Genomic DNA, 22,694 nt, shown 5'->3' with positions numbered 1-22,694 from the left:
GTGAGCTAGTGATCTTTCATGTTTCTCAAAGTGCTTTTCTTCTGAACATATTTCTTTGAGAGTGAGGGAGTAAAAGGGAGAGTGCTGTAGAACATGGACCTTTTTCTAAGGACATTGTGGTTACATCAGTCCTCAATTGCCTTCTATCTCTTATATTCAACTTTAAATTTGTTTGTATGACCTTTTTTGTCTCTCTATTAATTTCTTAATTATGTTTTATATATTGAAATTTAGTTAAACCTGGAATGCATTCACTACATTGAGGAATGTGAATACATGACAGTCAATCTACAGGCCAACATTTGAGAGTATGGAGGCACTGATTTCTGTTCCAGCATTTGGCATCCGTTAACTATATTTCCTATCAGTGTACCTGAGGTGGAGGGCACACTGGAATAGTCGCTAGTGAACAACAGGGCTGACAGATGAGCACCTTTTACACAGAGATCGCACTGCAATGCAGCTCAGAACCCCCTTGTTTTGCTGTCGTTGTTCGTCTTTGCTCATTCAGACTGAACCAAACAAGTCGGTGTTGTGCCACTCCACTGTATGCAGAATTGCACTCAGATGTGTGATATAACACAACAGCGTCAGTGTTGGGTGTTCTACCATGCCAGCTTTCCCTATTCAAAGTTGTTGATTCATCTCTGTTGCTACCAACACTGCTGGCTTAAAGGTGCAACAATAATGCCCTCCGATTGCGGCTCCATGTCCCACACACAGAACTATCAGGCAGATTATCCTGGCCCGCATATCTTTGGAATGGATGTAGGAGCGAGACAAAGCTTTTAATTGATGGCATATAGTAAAGTGGCAAACGGGAAATGTAGGGTGAACATGCAGTTACGATCCATGGCCCTCATCGAGGCAGGACGATTTTAACATTCCCACTAACATAACTGTAATGTTAAAGCCTGATTGTCAAAAATGGCTGCAGTTTCCAGCACTCAAAATCTGGCAAAAAAACGGGGGAGAAAAATCGAAAGCAAACACAGAATGATTCAGACTTCTTGTAGAAACTCTGCGTCTGTACAGTTTCACATGTTGACTTAAATGCCACAGAATTAATTGTAAGATCAGGTATTGTTAGCTAGTGAAATACTGAACAAACTGTGATTTTCAAAGTTCTGACAATACAATAGAAAGTATTCATCAACTGCTGGGTCTTTGTAATGAAAGAGGAGCTTTATTTGAAAGAAAAAAAAGATTTGTCCAGGGAATGTTGTCACACAACATGCAGTACACTGTTTGTTCCACTGGAGCAATTAGAGATTAGGAGCCTTCATCAAAGTATTTGTGAAGGAGGGAGAGGAAGAATTTCCCCTCCATCTTGGGATTCCAACTACAGTCTTTCTGAGCCACACCTTCGAAGGCTTATGTTGTCTTATTCACACAGACTTCACTTTAATAACATTTGCACCATTAACAGTGTTGTCCTAACCTTTATACTGACAGCTCCCATTAGATGTTTGGATATTGTTGCCAAATGTGTCAGCAATGAAACACCGTCAATTTATTGAGGGAAAAAATGAAAGGCTCTCCTGCAAATTGTTGTTTTTTTTCCCCCATATATTTCAGCTATTCTCAATCTGTTATTTTGCGTGTGTGTGTTTGTGTGTCAGAGGTGTGTGTGCGCGGCAGCAGCAGGCCCTGCGAGCTACTCTCTCCATGCTCCGCTCCTCTGGCAGTGAGCTCATGGATGTACGGGGTTTCCTCAGCCAGCTGACGAGGGCCTGGCAGGCCTTCAGATGTCAGATACTGCAGCACAGCACACAGGTGTTCTCAGGTAACGCATACGTACATAAACATTACCGCACACAATTCAAGCTTCAAATATTAATAGAGCGAGAGAGAGAATCGGAGGTGTAGATCTATGAGGGTGATTTACAGCCAAGCAGAGAATGTATTTTCATACAGAGCGCTGACATGAAAGAAAAGAGGCAGAGAGAGTTGAGCAAATAATCTCTTAGCTGGAATAAATATTAGTTTAACTGTGGTGTGGACTCTTTTAGTTCGGAGGGCAGCACCCATAATGGATGGACCACAATGTGTGTGTTTACAGTTAATATACACTCCCTTAGCTCTCTTCACTACTAACCTTTAAATAGAATCTAAGGAGGAATGATGTGTCTGTGTGTTCATGGATATATGGACATGATGAAATTCCTAGTATAGATTGTAAAGATATACAAGCAAAAGAAATGAGACTGCAGGCTGTGTGTGTGTGTGTGTGTGTGTGTGTGTGTGTCGATGTGCGTGTGTGTTCGTCGTTGACAGTAAATGCCTGAAGGAGAGCTAACCTCCGGCTCACCTCGTGGGTGGGTCTTTTTCTCTCTGCTGCACGTTCCAAACAGCTGCCACTGTGTATGTGTATGTGCGTCTGTGTTTGTACGTCTGCATGTGTGTGTGTATGGCGGAGAGTAAAAGAGGGGGTCGGTGGGAGTTTGATAGAGGAAGAGGAAGTTAAAGTATTATACTGTTTGTATTGATGCCGTGTGAGTATGTGTTTGTTTAGTGACGTGATCATAAAAGACAGCTGCTGCACGAACGGATACAATGCAATACACAGTGAGGAATGTGTGCACACACACACAGTACACACAGTACATACAGTACATACATAGCACATATGGCCACAAAAACCTACACAGTAACTTCTCTTAAACTTTTCTTGACATTCGGAAACCTACTTTAAGGCAATCATGATACTTTATTTTCTTGGATGCTGTGTTCTAGACATTGTTCTTTTTCATATCAAAAAAGCAATAGCTTGTAAATGTAGTTTTGATAATGTAAAATCTACTTTTTTCAATTTTGCAGTAAGAAAATCTTGTAGTTTGATAAAATAAAAAATAGTATAATGTAACAAATCATCTTGCCTAATTTAAGCCTATTGGTTTGCAAAAGTGTGTCAGATCAGTTCAAAGTCCAACAGCTGCTGAACTGAAACTGCAGTAAACTAGTTAAAGTGTAATGTTAAGTCTTTTTTCCCATATGTTGTCAAAAAAATTCAACCCAGGTTATTGTGATGTACAACCATACAACTATACTGGGTGTTCCGTTAGTAAGAAAGGGAAGACACATAGCAAGACAAAATGGAATAGACATCAGGCCAGACAGGAAAACATACAAATGACATGGTACCTATTGGAAACAAAGCTATGCAGAAATGTACAGAACTTGTAGGGCTTCAAACAGAACTCACAAAAAAGTGTTTTCATAATCTTCATTCACCATTCCAGAGCTGCAATTAAAAATCATTATTGAATAATTCCAGATTTTTTTCACAGTAGATAAATCACGTGGTCTGTAACATATCAGAAAGTATTTTTAAAAATGTGCATTATATGTTCAAGGTGAACATATCGTGTCTGTTTTGTTCCACTGTGGGCCTAATTCTCAAACATATTAAATATGCAATCACATTAGACAAAGAAAAGCAGCAAATTCTCACAAATAAGAAGCTTGAGCTTGGCAGTGTCTGACAACCTTTTAATTATACAGCTGGTTTTTTCCATTAGGCCTGGATGACTAAATGATAGGGACATGTATCTGAAATGGAAACTTTATCAATAGCAGGAAGAAAATTGTTGAATTGAATGTTCAGTAGTTTCGCTTAAATGCGTTAAATGCAAATCACCATGAAAGTACATAAAGAAAATGCAAAGTGTGCACATGAGCTCCGTCCCTACAGCCTATCATATCCCTCAATAATGCAGCCGCTTCACTCTCCCTGTTGGCTTCGGTGCAGGTCTCCTGAGGTACACTAGTTTACTGCTGCCAGGGTCTCTCATCACCACACCTGCAGATCTCTAATGGTGGAGGCTGTGGCTGAGAGGGACTGGCTTCTTAGTCAGAAACCACCACCCCCACCTTTACCTAAGTGACCCACTCCCACGCTCCCTGTGACACTCGATCCTAGGCAGCCACTCCAAATCATAACCTCAACACCGGAGAAACCATTTCCAAATCACTTTTCCATCGCACATATTTTGTAACACTTATTCAGGCTTCTGAAGTTTGTTTGTTTATTCCGTCTTATTGATGTTAAATCAATTTGACCCAAACTTGATTTTTCTTGCTGTTTTATCCAGCAAGAAAAATCCAGAATGTGTGTAAATTTTGTGCATTGTGTTAACATCAAAATGATCACCTGTCTGCCTTGATAAATAAAGTGTTCACATTCAAAGTAAGTTGGTTAAATCGCAATTAATCAAAAATGATCAATAATTTATATTATGTGTGAAATATAATATTTGAGTGTGATCGTTTTTTTCTGCTATATTGCTTAACCCTATTTTGCTTCACCTGACTGTTTAATCATTGACTTGTTTTCAGCCCTGCCTCAATCTATTTTCTCCATTGGACAGCACTTTGGCTCAACTTCTGTGATTTTAAATGAGCTATATAAATAACGGTGACTTGACTTGATTATAGCATTGGAAAGAAATTACTGTAATTTCAAAACTAAAGCACAAACTGAAGCCCGTCACCTGCATATGACTCCAAACTGATATGGGCGTCAGTTGGCGTTGAAACTGTGCTACCTGTCTGTCAGCGTTCTGTGGTTAGCGTCAAACAACAGAAGAATGGAGAAGGAGAGGGAAAAAAGGGCAGAGAGAAACTGAAGGAGGTTGTCTACTGTGTGAACAGAGGAGTGTGGTTTATGGTTAGATGGAGAAGAAGAGGGAGGAGACTAGAGAGAAACCTCAAGATGTGTGGAATTTTACAGAGAACGAGACAGAGACAAGTGATGGGATTAGAGAAAGATGAAGACATCATTCATCCCAGATCAATTTGTGCAAATGTCAGCAGACAACTTGAACAAGTTGATGTAAAGGTGATGCAGGCAGAGGTTCCAGAGTGTAGGAATTTTCATTCAACATTGCGGAAAAGAGGAAAAAACGTTGACAGTCAGATGAAGCAGAAATGCAGTGACTAAGTTTGTATGAATGTGTGTGTGTATGTGTGTGTGTGTGTGTGTGTGTGTGTGTGTGTGTGTGTGTGTGTGTGTGTGTGTGTGTGTGTGTGTGTGTGTGTGTGTGTGTGTGTGTGTGTGTGTGTGTGTGTGTGTGACCGATGCATGAACCGCAGCCATCTGCCAACACCCTGGGCCATCCAAAGCCTATATAGTATCTATTTCCCTGGGAGCCAAATTTATATATGTGTGTGTTGATAGTGACAGCAGAAATACAAAAACATGAAGTCACCCCTCTGCCTCGCACTGCTTATGCATCTAACTGGCTGTTTGTCTCTTAGCCCAGTAGCATTATTATTTCAAGCTTGTTATTAGAGAGAGATAGGCAAGAAAAGTATGTGTTAGAACATGTAAATCATTGGAAGATTTATGGATTGCTTTAGGAAAAAAAATACTCCCCGACATACACTGCTGTCAGTGAAAAATAAAGCTAAAGTATTGTACTAAGTTACTACTGCTAAGCCATCTCTTTATGAAATCTGGTGTTCAAGATAACTTTCTTTGTAAATGTGAGTTTGTGGTTGAACAAATAGTAAATTCTTGAGTATTTTAGTGAAGTAAAAATAGTCTCGAAGCTGAGTGACACTCCTTCAGGTCTCTGCTATGCAGCACATCCCTGACTTTTTTTTCCATGAAGCTGCTGTGGTTTAGAAGTTGGTATACTTTTACTGCACATAATAAACTAGGCAGACACCCAAAAATGGCTGTGGTACCCAAAGGCTTGAGAATGTGATATTATAGTAATGCAGACTCTCATAAACATTCCAGGGTGCAGCTGCGTGTGTTTGCTAATAGGTAACTGTGAAGGTAGCTGTGATGTACTGGACCTTTTATGTTGGTGTGGTAATGTAGATTACTGTTACTTAGATATGTTGACTCTGTATACTAGATTACACTACCTCATGTAATGTAAATCCTACTATACAAGGAGGTGTGTTTGTGTATCATTGTGATTATGTGAAAGAGATTATGTAAGAGAGACTATATAACATTTAATTTTTACATTTCCTGGAATATCTCAATTTCTTATTTGCATTTTTAACACCTTTATCCATATATCTTATAATGTCTAATTGGTTTAGACTGACTATAGCAGTGTGTGGATATTTTCTTTAATAATGTCTCTCTTTGCTCATGGCAGCAGCTGAGGCAGGAGGAAGCCTCTCTCGTGTTTGAGTTAGCCACATTAGCTGAGACACAGCTAGCTAAATGTACAGTAAATCACCTTTGATATTGCCCACAGTTGTGTAACACCAACATTGTACCCTTCAATATGGGTTTGCTTACTACCACATATTTTGACGTATGTTGTCATTAGTTTTTCTTTGACTGCAGAGGGCTCATATTAGCTGTGGTTAACTTCCTAACTTGTTGCCAAAAATTATTTATAGCATGATTCAATATGATTCCTTGTATGTAAAGATGGACATTACAAGGACTGAGATCACCCACTGTTTTACATTAGAAGTTGTTTGAAGCCCAGAGTTGCGGTTCAGGCTTACCACCATCCTTTTAAAGTCTGAAATCATGCCCCCCGAACCTAGACCGAAGTGAGCAAAGGCTGAAAACATGAACTTTCACCATTACACATGGGCTAACATTAGCTTCTTTGGCTACATTGTGCAAAGGGCGGCTATCGCATTCAAGTACAGACATGGAACTTAATCTGATTTTGCTTGAGAGCCTTTTTATTACAGTCTTCTTAGTGTAACTCCTTAACCACAAACTCATTTCAATGGCACGTTTCGGGAAAAATCACTCTTTATTCTTTATGTAGAGGCTCTAAAAGTCACATTTTGTTTGAGTCCTGGAGCCCAGGAGAGCAGCAAGCAAGTCAACTGTCAATCACAGCTTTTAATCAATGGCCACACAGCAGAGATACAGGCCTTCTATTAGCCTTCAAACTTAATAATGAGGCAGTAAGTTCCAAAATGACCATTAAAACACCAGGCTCTGAATTTCAGTGAGCGAATATAATGTTGAAGACATATTGAATTTACTTAATATCGCTCAAGAAAAAATGTCGTTTTTGGAATGGGAGTCAGTATGGAGTTTTTTGATCCACCATCTTGCAACCATTGGTGTTAGCTAGCCTCAAACTGTGGTAGTTAAAATCATGTTTTCAGTACTGACTGGTGTGTTTGTTTGTTTATCAGTAAGATTTTGCAACAACTACCTGGCTAAATTTCCTGAAGCTTGGTGGAGAGGAACATCATGAGCCAAGATGGGAGTTTGGAGCAGATCTAGTGTGTAGCATAGAAGAATGGACTACTGGCCTTGGCAGAGGTGTGTTCTCTCCGAGTGCCCTTCTAGTTATTGGAGATTTTTGAATTTGCTCAGATGCCTACAATCTATAAATTTATCTTCAAACTGTTCAATTCAACCACAAGTTCAACTTTTGTCTTTCCAGTTATTTTTACAACAATAATGCATGGATATCTGGCTAATTAGGTCGATTGTTTTGGTCCAAATGTCTGAAATGTTCGTTATGCTCTTCCCCGGTCCTTCCTGATGTTTGAGTTTGACATATTTACAATAAGGGAGAAACATGTAGTAAAATTATCATGACAACTGTTAATAATAAGCAGAGTTTGTATTTATTACTGGTATGGTAGTCATATCAGCTCTGCATTGTAATATAATGAACAATAAATAAAAACTTTCTGTGACTACAGCACAGCAAACAACCAAGTCAGTGACAATACTGTAAAACTGTTATAGTAAGTTGGTGGCCAGCTGTCAGTAAGTTGCTGTAATTTTTACAGCAAGCTTGTTACACCGTGTGCGTTTTTGTTTGTTAGCACTGAGACACATAATGGAAGTGCTGCAGGGAGAGTCAGACAGGTTGGTTTGCTTTCATTGCAAAGCCTTTCTGCTCCATCAAGTATTTACACAACTACTGCTGTTTGGACATGACTGTTATAGTGTGTAGTTGTAAGTGCTTCTGTGTGTGTGTTTTTTGGCACTTGTGTGTTTTTGTGCAAGTGGTTCTTTGTACACGCATTCTTGTGTTTTCTGTGTGTGTCTGTCGGAGTGTGTGCTGCTTTACCCTGGCAGACCTTGTCATGTCACAGTGACCAGAAAGCAATTATCGGTGTATTGCCGGTTTGAGAAGGACCTCCTACACTCCCCTCTTCCTGCTGATAGAGAAGAGGAGAGAGAGGGAGAGAGAGGCAAGATGAGAAAGTCAAGAGAGAGGCTACGAGAGAAGTGGGAAAACAGAGCAATAGAAAGAGAGGAAGATGAATAAAGAAAGGCTGAGAGGGGAGACAGCGAGGGGAAGAATGGAAGAGAGAAAACCAATGAGGGAGAGCGAGGAAAACAAAGACTTGGATGAAGAGAATGTCAGGCTGACATTGCTGGATCAGTTTGAGAGCTCTCCAGGGCCACAGCCACTGTGCCCTACTGCACCCCTCTGAAGGACCCTCACAGACAGCTTTCTCAATATACAGTAGACACACAAATGTGCACACACGCACACAAATAGAAACACATCACACTTCTTCAACACACTCCAGTGCCCACACAGCTACCCCGCCGGCCATGCAAACAACTAGCCAGACACCCACACAGAGCTTTTGTCTGGTGGGTTTTCTGACAGCCTTTTGGTTTTAATAAACAGCAGCCAGGCTACATGCTTAGTGCTTATCCTAATGGCTGTGCTGTTAGTGCTAATTTTGGCATTGATCTGAACCCATACACAATCTATTGCAAATATTACAGAAATAAAATGTATAAAGCAGGAATTCTCTTTCATACCAACAGACCAGTATGTTTAATACGTCCTGCCGTTTTTCCTCTTTTTTTCAGTGGTGCTGTTGTGCTTCTGACTTGTGTTCACGATTTTGGTGTATGTAAATTCCAAATGAGCCACTGTATATAGAAGCTATACAGACACATTGAATGGGCTGGCTTATGCAAACACATATGCCTATGCAGTCCTGACTTGTTTACTATTTTCAGTTATAGCAACCACCAAAAAGTTAAATCAGAGAAATTCAATAATATATTTAATAGTTGTACATGACATACAAACATAAGATCATAGACATGGTATAGTAGATGACTGTGAACAGAGATTAGTAGTACATATGGTATATTTATATAAATACAACTGACAAAAATAGTTTCCAGGACTCTGTGTATCTGGATGGCAACACAGCTGCCAGTGGCAACATAAGATATTTTCCTCTTGCATTAATATTAGCACTTCATCAATCAAGTTAAATACCATAATAGCGTCTCATGCATGAGCATACCAGTGTCTTGTAATAATGACAGTTTTATCTAGCATTTTCAAACGTAGCTATTTTGTGAAATGTGACACTGCCATCATTTGCAATATGTACATAAAAAGCTCTAGCATCATTTTTCTGAAGTGGATACACTTCCATTTTAAACAATATAGTTTCAGCACCAACCACACAAAGTCAGTTCTTCTCATCCTCTTCACATGAAGAGCTGCAACCCAAGACACACTTATATTTCAAATTTTTTATGCATAACAACATTGGCTTAGTATTTAGTCTGTGAGTGGTGTCAAAATGCTTCAAGTGCACAGCAGTACTGTGGCTGAACAGCTGCAGTCCGTATAGACTGCAGCTGTATATCAGTATAGACACCGACACTAACATTGATGACGTACTGCTTTCACGATACTGCTGACATAGCCGAGGTGTAATACTTATAGTTCCGTCTCTCTGGCACTGCGCCATTTTGAAGCTTTTAATCAGAAACACTAATCGGACTTAAGGAGATGAACCAGAATTAGCATAAATTCTATACCTCATCCTCCCACATAATCGTTCCACTAAGGGTAATCTTTCTTTAGCAACCAAATCAGTTCAGTATACAGTATAGGAATTGATATGTATATATTATAGAAACATCTCTTGTACTGCATGTTGGCAGCAATATTGATAATGTGGATGATGATGTGATTTTTGTGACCATGCTTACATTTTTATAACCTACTCTTTGGCATGCAAGACATTATAGGAATCCTTCTTTTACCCTTACAGCTATCAATGAAAAGGACTGCGGATGAAGCTAGTGATTATGTGGGTGAAGGTTATGGTAATGAATGTAATGAATGTGGATGCTGAATATGCAAATCACGATTGCATGTGTGCGTGCGTATGTGTGCTTGAAGACCACTGCCAGTATGCAAATACTTCTGCTTATGTCAGCTATGTGCACAAGCTGTTTTCCAGAAAATAGTAGCATGTTTCAGGTTATTCACTCTTCAGACTTGGAACTTCGGGGCTTTTCTCTTGCGTGATATCCACTCCTGCCTGGAGCTTTAGCAAGTCCAGTGCAACAATCTGGCAAGTTGCTGGTGTGACATAAGGTCTAAATATTGCACTTAAGCATTTCCTTCAGGCCTGTTTTTTAACTAGTGTTTACACCTATTATGTAAATTAGACTTTGCAGATTAAAATGACACTGCCTTTGCAGGATCACAGCAGGTTTAGATTTACGCATGATCAAATTAGCCATATATATAACAGACAGCACACTCACTCACTCTTTATTCAAATTCTTGCCAGGAACCATGTAGCTGTGTTATTTTTAATAATATTGTTTTTTAGATACTTAGTTCACAAGCATTAGCTATACCCTCCCATTCCTGTAGATATAAATCAGGTGATCTGGAGCTCAGCTGATATTGAGTGAGAATCAGTTTACACCCAGTTCATTCCTGGGCTAACAAACTAAGAAACAGACACCATTCATGCTATGGCCAATTTAGAGTCAGTTACCTTCCATGCATGTGTTTGGACTGTGGGTTCAAGCACCTGGCAATTCCAGTGCATTCACACAGAAAAAAACTCCATACATAAAAGACGAAGCTGTAAGGCAACAGTGCTAACCACTGCATCACGTTGCCACCCTGATAATTTCAGTCTTTCTTGGTAATTATTGTTAATGTATTGCTGTTTTTGTAATTATGTCTAATCACTGTCTACTATTGTGCATAATTGAAAGAAACTGAATGAGTTAAAGACCTGTATTGATGCAGTTGAAAAGAATTGCACTTCACCTAGGTGTGAGCAAAAAGTTTGTTAATGATTGCCAGAGAAACCTTTGCAAATGTACACAATGAGCTGACAGAAGACAGTCTTACGTGAACAGGCCACAAGGGATTGATAGAAAGGGAACGTGGCAGGGCTTCCTGATCGAGGGAAAACTGCAGGACCAGTCAGCATGCAGTCTTATGTAAAAGATCATTTTTAGTAAGGTTGCTAATAGTTTACAGGAACCTATGGATGAAATACCAAGGGTGGCTGGTAGAATAGATGAGACGAAGCATTTGAAGGTGAGATGAAGCATTATTGATAAGCAAACAGGTCCTTTCCAACAGTATGTTTTGAAAAGAGCAATTGGCACCTAAGCTATGGACCATTGCTGACAATGTCATGCCAATTGACATGCCATGTTAGCAGAAAATGGAAAATAAGAGTAGAAAAATCTGAATTAGATGGATAAGGCAGGGAAGCATGAAGGGAGATGTCAAAGATATGGACTATCTTGAAGGTTCTGCTGCAACAGTACACATTGTATCCTAACTGTCCAGCTGGCAATGGACAGTGTAGCAAAGAAACAGTAGCAATACAGCAGCTACTTTGTATCAGGCACACAGCAGCATGCACTGCCAGACTGTGGTATACTGTTTCATGGTTTCCCCCCTGAGCACAAACTCCCTTCTTCTCAACACAGTTCAGCAACTCTCTTTCCACTGCTTCCTTGTATCTCAATTATCTTGTGCTTTTCTTTTAGACCTTTTCTTACTCTGTTACTCCATAAAATCTTTCTTTACTGTTCCTCCACCTCTTGTTCTGTTTCTCCTTACCAGTCTTTTTACTTGTGTAGGTAGTTTCATTTAATGTCCAGCCTCATGTGTGAAGAAATGTGGTAGAACACTCTACCTACTATACCTGACTGCCTCTTTTCTCTTTTTTGTCTCTATTTCTGTAAATCACACAGTGTAACAGCCTCTGGTGACAAGCCTGGCTTTGAGTGAGTGAGCATTGGATTGCACCAGTATGCAGGCTAGCTTTTGTCAACCTTCACCACATCCTCACGGTGTCAAGTAAACTCAAATCTATGTGTGTGTTTGTGTGTGAATAGCACTGGGTGAGGAGCTGCGACATTCCAGTGTGGAGCTTCAGAAAAGGAGAGAGGAGAAAAGGCACCTAACTGAGCAGCTGATGTAAGTGTCTACAGTATGTGGTAAAACATGCGCAAAGACACACACGCACACACACACACACACACACACACACACACACACACACACACACACACACACACACACACACACACACACACATATGAAAACACATGTACAGATGAGGACGCAGGTGGATTGTGGTATTTGGAATATGCTGGGTGAAGAACAGGCCACTGCAAATTTTTGCTCTATGTATAATTTCCCTCAACCAATCAAAACCGTCTGTACAGCCCCACTGACGCCGCCCAAACCAGGAAATGCTCACGTTCCACATACCAGGCCTGCTAAGCTCCAACAACAGAGGATCTGACTTGTATACACTCACACAAATGTCTAGTCAGGGGTTTAGGACTTCAGAATAAATATGCCCCTGTGGCTTTTGAAAATATGCTGATGATGAAGCTCCATCAGTTCAAAGATTTTGCAAATGCTTTGAGTTTTTTCCCTTTTCCTTCTACTAAATACCTGGACTTGTAGACACAAATACACACACACGCACACACAGATAAATTGAAATCTACCCCTACAGCTATTCTACAAATACAGCAACAGATTCAATAAATCACATAAATCAGAGGTTTTTACAGACTGCTAAGTTCTCATATGTCTAAGCCACTGCAGTTGTCATTTAAATTTAAGTTAGTCAGTTATTGAATGGTTAGCTATTAAACTTTGCACAAACATTCATAGGCCCCAAGAGGATGTATCCAGTGATGCCTTTCCTTTTTCTTGCCACCATGAGGTTGATATTTATGGCTTTAGTGAAATGTTGTTGCAGCTGTTTGATAGATTGGTTTGAAACTTGGCACATGCTCTCATGTTCCCTTCAGGATTAATGACTTTGATGGTCTCTTAACTTCTCATCAGCACCGTCATCAGGTACAAATTTCAGTCTGTCCAATACTTTGATATACAACCAAACACCAGCAAAACATTCCAACCAGCCTCAAGTGTACTTTATGTTTGGTGCCAGCAGATCAGCAAATGCTAGCATGCTGGAAAACTAAAGTTAGACGCTGCACATTGTAAACATTATACCTCCTAAACATGCGAGCATGCTAATATTAGCCATTAGCTCAAAGCACTGCAGTTCACAGAGCTGTTTGCACGGCCACAGTTTCGTAATGATGTTTACTCTATGTCACATAGTGAGTTTTAGGCAGAATTATACATAAAATTAATTAACAATCTACTTGTTTTACCTAAAAATCCCCTGTGTCGATGCTTTCTCACTCCATGTTTAAAAACCTGGATAGTTTATTGACAGAAAGGTTCACTATTTGTCACAAAAGTCTGTCTTAAAAAATGTCAGGTAACCATATATGCAATGACACATTTTTGATTTACTGTAATCATTTTTCCTATTCATAAATTTGTGATTATCTGAAACTTTTATATGGCTGTAGCAGTTGAGTCAGACAAATCAAGCGTGTATCTTTTGAAGTTCAAACTAAAAAGAGTATGCTCGATTAGTTGAGATGATGGAAGCCTCATAATTATCTTAATTTATATAACAACAATAAAGCATAAATGTGTATAATTTTTCCCCCAATCTCTTGTGTGTGAAGAATGTTAATAGAGGACATGAAACAGAAGAATGATTCCATCAGGCATTTCAGGGTACAGATAGGTGTGCAAGTAAGACAAAACTGAGAAAAATGTGAACCCACAACACAAAATGTTTTAGTTTAGAAACATAAACCTAAAGCCAGCCTATTTTTCATAGACCTAAGTATTTACCCTGCAGTGTGTTGTATATTTACTCACTATCAACTGTTTTCACAAGCACAAGACTGTTTGAACTGGCCACTGTAAGTCAGATTTTGCCGCCCATTAAACTGTTTTTAACTCTTCAAGAATTCCTCACGGATAAATTATTCCATATTTGGTCTGATCCTGACAACAGTTTGCGCTGTACAGTGACAATGTTTTCAAATGTTTGCCCATATTCCCCCGTTCTGAGTTATAGTGTTATTTTTTAGCAACAGAGAATGCTTTTAATGTTGTTTTGGTGACAACATTCATAACATTTGAAAAATCAACCACTTCAGAAGTGGACACACACACAAGGGTACACAAAAACGCAAACATACCCCTACACACAAAGGGAGTAAATGTTAAATGTTACTTTTATCCGACAATCAAAGCATGAAAGATCTACTTGACATGACAGACTTCAGATGAAGGACTCATTTATTCACTAATGGTTCCTCCTTCTTCCTCTCTAACCCACCAATCACTCTGTCTTTCTCTCTTCCAGTTGTCTTTGCCAAAAGCTTTTTTTTCCCTGAAATTACTGGTTTTGCTCTGGTTTTCTCTCTCTATTTATCTTATCCACTACAGAGTGCTGCTGCTTTCAGTTACAGGAATGATTATCTCATGCAGGAGGTGTGATGGAGTCGACTTATATGTGCACATATATAACTCATAACATATTTGTAGCGTGTGTGTATGATTCTGTAGAAAGCCGTATAGGTTTCTGCCTCACTGGTTAGCTACACGGATGCCTTGTTTACACAGAAACTAAATATACATTCAAGTTAGTGGGGCCAAGAAACATTTTAAATGATTATAATTTTAAATTTTAGCTTTTCATTGGTTTCAGAGTATTTGTTATACATAAACCTATATCATGATATGATACAGGTATGTTAGCGCAAAACAGTTTTTGTGAAACCGATGCAGATATTTTGTGCATTTTAAAGAATAATACAGTGCTGTGGTGAGACACTAATGAATACACAGTATACAGTAAATTAAGACATTAAAAATGGCTTTACTATGTCATCTTTATTTATCTTGTTTATTCTGACAGTGAGACTAATTGACCTGGCAAACATCAACTAAAACATATTCAATCCTCAAATTTCCCTCCTTCTACAGTGAGTTGTTAATGCCCCCATGCCCCTTTCTGATCTTCTAATTCTTTCACTTTATTCTTCACATTAAGGCAGCTTTTGATATCAGGCTGGTCTTTTTCATTCACTCTCTTTGTTCTTCCTCTTTCTTCTGGCTTTCTTGTGTAAGTGATTAAACATCTGGACTTTGTGCAAGAGAAGTTACTATTAGAAAAATGGATCCCCTGCCTTTTTACTTCCCGTACAAATTGTTCATACCGCTGAGCACATTTATCAAACACAAGTTTGACTTTGCACATACGTGTGTGTGGAACATGCACATCAATCCAGCACAGGGATCATAGCTGAGACGGGGAAGACGGAGGGATGTTGCAGTCTCACGTGACCCACCCAGACCTATGGACACATGATTCAGCCTTAAGGCCATGTTGCACGATGAGTTGTGTGTGGAGGAGGAGACGGGTGTGCTCAAGTCTGAGTCTTTATTGCATGATAAGGAGTCTGTCTGGTGTGTGTGTGTGTTTGTGTATATATACATATATGTGTGTGTGTGTGTGTGTGTGTGTGTGTGTGTGTGTGTGTGTGTGTGTGTGTGTGTGTGTGTGTGTGTGTGTGTGTGTGTGTGTGTGTGTGTGTGTGTGAGAAAACAAGGGGTCACATCTATCTACTCTGCTGTTAAAATTGCTACACAACACTGTGCTCAGTATTAAATATTGGTCATTTTTAATACATTTTTTTTGTTGTTGCACTCTGAAAAGAAAATCCAATCTAATAGTTTACGCACGTACTGCTTATTTGAAAGCGCAATCTGTTGAAATGTAATTTCAAGCAAAGCCATGTTGCTTGTTTTTAAAACCTAATGAACTTTGTTTGTCTTAATGAGCTTGTCTCAAGAGGAATAGAGCAGTTGTACTACGTAACATTAAGTATCTGACGAGTAAAAAACACAAAAAAAAAACTTTAACAGGAAATGAAGTGAGGTGTTTATGGAGGAAGAAAATCATGAAGTACAACACTAAGTAAATATCTAATTAAATCTAATTAATTAAAGAGTGTCAGACAAATTGATGATAATCTTAATGTTAATCTTAATTAAGTTAAGTTTATGGACCACCATGAGCTGACAGAGGACAGTAAACCAGTTATGTATAACACGTGCATCTATATAAAATAATGTCACTCAATTAAAAGGAAATCTGTGTAACTAGTCAAATGTTCTTCAAGTAGAATAATGTGCCCTGTGAGTATTAACTTACCATCACTGATGTATAAAGGTTAAATTGTATACTGTGTTGCATAATTTAATCTGTAACATTGCATCATGTTATGTAGTGTATATCCATTCTATATAAAACATTTTGTTTAATTCTCAAATATGTAAACCCAAATTTGTGTGTAAGTACACTCCCTGTACCAAGTTGCCAAACACAATAAACACAAGCCAATGACTTGTCTGTCTGTCCTGTGCGTGGCAGACAGTCAGGCGAGGTCTAGACTGAGGTCCAGATGGGATGTCCGAGTTGATCGGCTAACCCTCCTTTCACTGTCCAGTTGATGCTGATTGGTTGCCTGTTTGAACACCCTCCTCCACAGCCGCTCCGTGTGTGTCTGTGTGCTCTGTATCCTTTCAGCTTCACTATGCATCATATCAGCTTCCTTTGATTCGCTCTTGAGATCCAAGAACAAAAAAAGTTTGTTTGTGTGCGAGAGGCGTTGCCATGACAACCTCTCAACCTTTGACCCCCCCCACCTCCATCAGGCATCAACGCTCCGCACCTGTTGTGTTTCTGTGGCGCCAGCCTGTTGCTCTGGAAACATGCATATACACACATATTTCAGGGGCGGTCTAAGGACAGTGTGCGGCTCTGGAATTCTTCTGATCCGAGCGTGCAATCTGATCAGCATGCCAGAGGGACACTCAAGGGCAGCTTGTTTGTTTTCTCGCGACTGTTAGCACACGCATGCACTTACACACTCTTCAGGATCTTTCAGCTTGTTGTCAGATCATCTATGTGTCCCTGAAACTTCCTGCATTCACAGCATTTGTACATAGGTTCTGTAGCATGTGAATAGTCTTGTCTGATGTTAAGCTCACGATCGCCTCTTATTTTCTGACTTACAACTGATACTGCTGGCCACTGGACACATCCAAGGGAACTTTGACAGCATTTGTCAGTGAATCACTGTGAGCTCTGCAAACCTCCTCCTGTAACATCTGGATGATATGTATGTGAAAGGTGTGACACTTCCTGCTGCTTTCTGATTGGCAGGAGTCACTGAGCTCATCCTTTCATTGGTGAATGAACACATGGATCCTCCAGCACAGACATACGCAGGACCGGTTGAAAGGATGGATTAGAGGGAAGCGAAGGATAGATGAAAGATAGGATGGATGCGCTGAGCAAGGGAGGAGAGATGAAAGAGTGGATGGTGGAATGAGTGAAGGTCAAGAGAGAAAGCAAAGCATTGATGTGATTGATGTGATACAGCTTGTTTTCATAAGGCTGATGCATGCTGACGGCTCCGTGTGTGTCTTTGTGCCTTCGTAACTATTGGCAGTAATACATCTATTGATCTTAGAGCGTATCCAAGGACCCTGTTTCCCATAAGATGTGCCTGTGACACACACACAGAAACAGACTTTTTTTCCTGTTTTTCCGTGGTTTACTTGAGCTTGCTGTTTATCACATATTAGATAAAATCTGTCACAGCTCTTCGGGAAAGAGGAGCTCTTTCTTCGTCCCTCTTTCTCTCTTTGATTCAAAAGAAATCTCACTCTTGTTTCTCTCTCTCTCTGCTATCATGAAAAGACATGCCACATAATAATCGGCACTTTCCTGAAATGCTGAGAGGTTTTCTCTCTTTTGTGGCTGTTTGGTATTCTGGTGACTTGCGTACACCACAGTGGGAAGAGAGACTCAACAGGGAGCCACTGGTACATTGCAATTTTAGTGTCAAGATTCACCATGTTTTGTAGTGTCTGCCACCTGTCTGAATCAACAGCGAACTATGTTCAGTCTTCTTCGCTTTAATTTGTGGAGGCACATTCACATGTTTTGCCTGTCGGTTTCACTTTTATGATTCATTCTTTGACTGGTTGACACATCTAATTACACAGAAAAAAATACAGACAAATGTTTGATTCTTATTAGAATCTGTCACCCAGAACAGCTGATTAACGATCTTTACAGGCAGCTAAGGGCTGCTGGTATGTGTTTCATCTGCAGTCTGTAATTTGAGTGACACATGCTGTCAGACGTGATGCCAGATTTACTGTTGTTACTTTGATTAAATCTTGTGCAACCAGGAAACTTTTTCACTCCTTTTCTTATTTTATACAACTCACTACAGGTAGAGAAAGGGTTAGGTCACACACACATGCATGCACATGCAGTTGGTACACTCCTTTCCATGGAAAATTATAAGACAATAAAACATTTTCTCCATTTTTTAAAGAGGAATCCTCATCCTGTGATCATAACCTGCACCGAGCACACCCATTGATAATATATTATAACAGATACTTCCTAGTCTTACTTTGTTTCCATGTGCACACTGGGTGCTCCACATGCCTGCAGTCACAAAAATACCCAAACTGATTCATCACTCTTACTGTGCGCTGCACAGTTGACTGTACTTTGAACCATATGCAATTCACAAAAACACCACCAACCTCTGTCTTTCTCTCCTCCTCTTGCTCTTCCTCAAGTGCCCTTTTCACCTCTGAAAAAAAACAGTCAGTAAAAGGAGACCAGAGAATGAAAAATTGTGAAACTAGCAGTTGGGAATAAGATTTCATGTCATCTCTGCCTGTGAAGACACAAAAGGGAGAGAGAGGCAGGGAGACTATTGACAGACCCAGCAGACTGTTTGCTGTAGCTAAATAGGTGGAATGTAGGAGTACTCAGGGGCCTGCTCCAAATCATCAGTGGCTGTGACATCAAGGGAGGAAAAGAAGGTTAGAAAAGAGGGGAAAAGAGCAAGAGAGAAGAACTGGGATGGAGATGTGTGAGAGTGCAAAGAGAGGGAGGCTGATACGGTGGTCATGGTGTCAGACAGCAGTGAGGCCAATGTCCTTCTACCAGCATATTTACTATTTCACAAAGACTACCAACTGCCATCCCTTAGGACCCCAGGAGTGTAACAACAAGATTATTATTATTTCAGAAACGTTACAGTTGCTTTTAATACTATAAAAACAGATCATTTTCTTGAAAATATATTGCAGTTTTTATTCCATGTACATTCCCAATTATTATTTATTATAGCCAAACACATCTTGTTGCTCTGAGAGACAGGAAAAACCTCCTCACATCTTTCACCCTGCATACCCCTGTTCTAGCTCCTTCCATCTGCAGCCTGAAATATTAGTGCTTTTTCCCCGCATCATGACATGATCATGCTGTAAATGCATGTCGGTCACATGCATGACAACATATACTATTTTAGTCTTGTCCCACATGATACCTCTGGAGTCTGACGGTACCCCACTTGGTAGGATGAGGGTTAATCTTCCAAGCCGTTTTGCCGTGGGGTCATTTTTCACAGCAATATAAAGTCCTGCACCTCTGAGCTACCAGCACAACCAAGACTAGAAGTAGATAAAACTAAAACATATATTTTGTGCGATGTAACAAAGGTATAAACCTAAGTCATGAAAAGTTTACTTTATTTGTTTGTTTTGTTTTTTCAAGATAAAAATTGAAAATGCCTGGAATCATTATGTACAGTCTTTATCTAAGTGCCCACAGGTGTGACCAATATTAGAAAAAATGTTCACTGTAAATCCTGTCGATATTTGACTATTGGTTGCAACTGGGTTACAAGTGGCCTCAAGGTTGTAACAAGGAGCACCAACTTTTTTGTTTTTTGTAGAATTTGCTTAGTCCAAACAGTCTGTTTTTGGCAAATTTGAAAATGAGACATACAGATAAAAGTGGTTTTAATAAAATTTAAGCTCACACGGATAATTTTCCTGGCAAAATGGCAAATCAGAAATGAGGGTTTCAAAGACAGAAAGTAGAAAATAAAATTATTCTTTCTGTTTTTACCATTTATAGCTCTGATAAATGGTGAATAAATAAATGGTTTGAACATGTCTTTCGAACCTAGTTTTGGAATTCAGAGGGTTAAGTGATGACATTGCTATAAATATTAGCCAAATACTCCAAGGCATTATCTTGGTAGTTTCCGGCATCTAGACATTGTTGCACTATTACTTCATCATAGCATCAAAGCATTATAGTAGTGATACAATATATTGTGATGTGCAGATAAAATAAATTATTAATAGAGGGATGAGCTGTACTGGCTGTTTCACTGAGTCCACTTTAATAAAATGCACAAATAAATCCACACAGTTGTCAGAAAAATCTGCGAAATTGGAAGTGAAAACAGGCTGTCTGCCTGTGAGCTCAGACATTCAGGCCCTCTCACTCTGTATCCTCATTGCGTGTGGTTGCAAGGTCATGGGGCTAGACAGCCAGCAACATACTCACACACACACAAACACATTAACTGATCATGCCGCCAGAGAGGGGATTAGGTTGAGAAGCCGACAGGGTTAGGAGGGTTAGGGTAAAGTCTGTGTGTGTGTGTGTGTGTGTGTGTGTGTGTGTGTGTGTGTGTGTGTGTGTGTGTGTGTGTGTGTGTGTGTGTGTGTGTGTGTGTGTGTGTGTGTGTGTGTGTGTGTGTGTGTGTGCACAAAGGGCAGGAGTACCACATACTGTCATAGCACGCAGACTCAGAATTACAACTGATTTCCACTTTACTTTCTCAAGAACAAGGCAGCAGCTGTACATGGAAGAAAAGCCAAAGACACTTAGCTTATGTATTATGAGTTTAACAACTCAAAAATATGTACTCATTGAAAGTACACCACACCTAAATTCAGTTGTAAACTGACAACCAGCACTTTTCATGCCCAAGGAATTACGATATACAGGAAGGCTTCCTGAACTTTTGCTGATCCCAGAGGGAGAATTCTTTGTTAAGCTTGGCTTCTTCCACATGGAGATTCAAGCGTAGGAGGACACAGAATAGCCATTATATGGATTTGGTATCTTGCTCAAGTACTTTACAGTGTCACTTGAGATTGTAAAAACATGCTAAGCAAGTAAATATTACATTTCCTTCTGCCTGAATGGGAAATGTGGGTACAATTAATGTGAGTTGCATTTTTGGGAAAACAAAATATTAATGTATCTTAAGCTGTGTCATTTCATCCTGGCCATAAATTTATTGACTCACAAGTGGTGAAATCTGCATGACCATGCCATGCACTTTGTGTCTCCAGGGAGCAGAAGAGACAGAGGGAGGAGCAGCTGTCCCAACACAAAGACTCCGAGGAGGAGCACAGAGGAAAACTACTCAGGTTTGCTCATCTCTCTTCTTTTCTTCCAAAGACTTTTGTTTTATCTCATGTGATAAATTCCCATTATCTCCTTTCTCCAACTTTCCCACAATCTCTCCTCTGATCCCACTCACTCGTCTCCAAATCATCCCCTTCCTGTGCTCTTCCCCTTCTCCTTTCTCCCAAAGAGAGGTGGGCATATTAGTGTCAGCTGAGATCAGCTCTTGGATAATTTGAGGAGATCTTAGGCTCCATAAAGTGCCAGTGACACAGCAGAGTCTCGTGTGAAGCTGGCGCGACAGATGGAAGTACTTCTTAGCTGGCGTGGAGTCATGTTTCTCTCTCTCTCTCTCTCTCTCACACACACACACACACACACACACACACACACACACACACACACACACACACACACACACACACACACACAATCATCTGTGCACAGAGGCACGCACATAATGCAGATATGCAGAGGCGCAGTGGCACTTCTATTGGAGTGCATCACACTAATACGCAGGCAGGCACATGTGTGTCACCCACACCCAACCCACATGTGTATACCCACAGACAGACATACACACACAGGGCCTCTCATCTTTCCATGCAGGCGTTAGATGTATGTAGGGTGTGTATTTTTTCACATGGTATCTGCTGGTATTCCCTTTCTAAGCCACTGGCAGCCTGGTGTGTTCAATTACACTGTCAATTTATTTCCCTTCCCACACAACAGTCTCTGATCTAACCCTCTGGCTCCTATGCAGCTCAACATATGATAGCGCTCCACTGGGGGGTGGAGGCTATTTCAGAAGGGATGAGAGTTCGGAGGAGGGAGCACCTCTCCATAGCGGTGAGAAAATGTAACGGCAGATAACAATTCACCAAATTGTCCGATAAAGGAGGCCATAAGTGCAAAAAGGCAATGCTAATCTGGCCAAATCAATAAGTCCATCGGTGCTAGTGCTTTTGGTGCTGATTTTCTAGTTAAGTGGGCTGTAAATCCATCAAGTTTATCTTTGCTGAAATGGTTTCAAACGAATTTATGTTAATGTCTCTGCAGTTTCCTTTCACACGGTGACCTAAAACACATACCACAGGGACTGCTAAATCACTAGTCTCACAAAGCCAGACCTACATCCAAAAATGCAGCCATTCTGCATAAGGGGGAAAAACATTCTTTCCTTTCCCATTTGCATTGTATACAAGGCATTCATTGTCATTAAAATGGTTAATTCATCAAAAAAAAGGCTTATTGCATGATCCAAAGCTTTCACA

At 40.0% G+C, this 22,694-nt stretch overlaps 1 protein-coding gene across 1 annotated transcript in view; it reads left to right on the top strand.

Annotated features, from left to right (window-relative positions):
- Positions 1-22,694, top strand: part of lekr1 (leucine, glutamate and lysine rich 1) — an 89,227-nt gene that overhangs the window by 36,600 nt on the left and 29,933 nt on the right. The window contains exons 5-7 of the mRNA XM_023299524.3: positions 1,623-1,786; positions 12,110-12,191; positions 21,366-21,443. Of these exons, the coding sequence (XP_023155292.2) occupies positions 1,623-1,786; positions 12,110-12,191; positions 21,366-21,443 (324 nt within the window). The remainder of the gene's footprint in view (positions 1-1,622; positions 1,787-12,109; positions 12,192-21,365; positions 21,444-22,694) is intronic.

The sequence above is a fragment of the Amphiprion ocellaris genome, chromosome 7, assembly GCF_022539595.1.
Source record: "Amphiprion ocellaris isolate individual 3 ecotype Okinawa chromosome 7, ASM2253959v1, whole genome shotgun sequence".
Lineage (NCBI taxonomy): Eukaryota > Metazoa > Chordata > Actinopteri > Pomacentridae > Amphiprion > Amphiprion ocellaris.
Note: the sequence above shows the minus strand (reverse complement) of the source record. Positions and strands in the feature narration are given on the sequence as shown.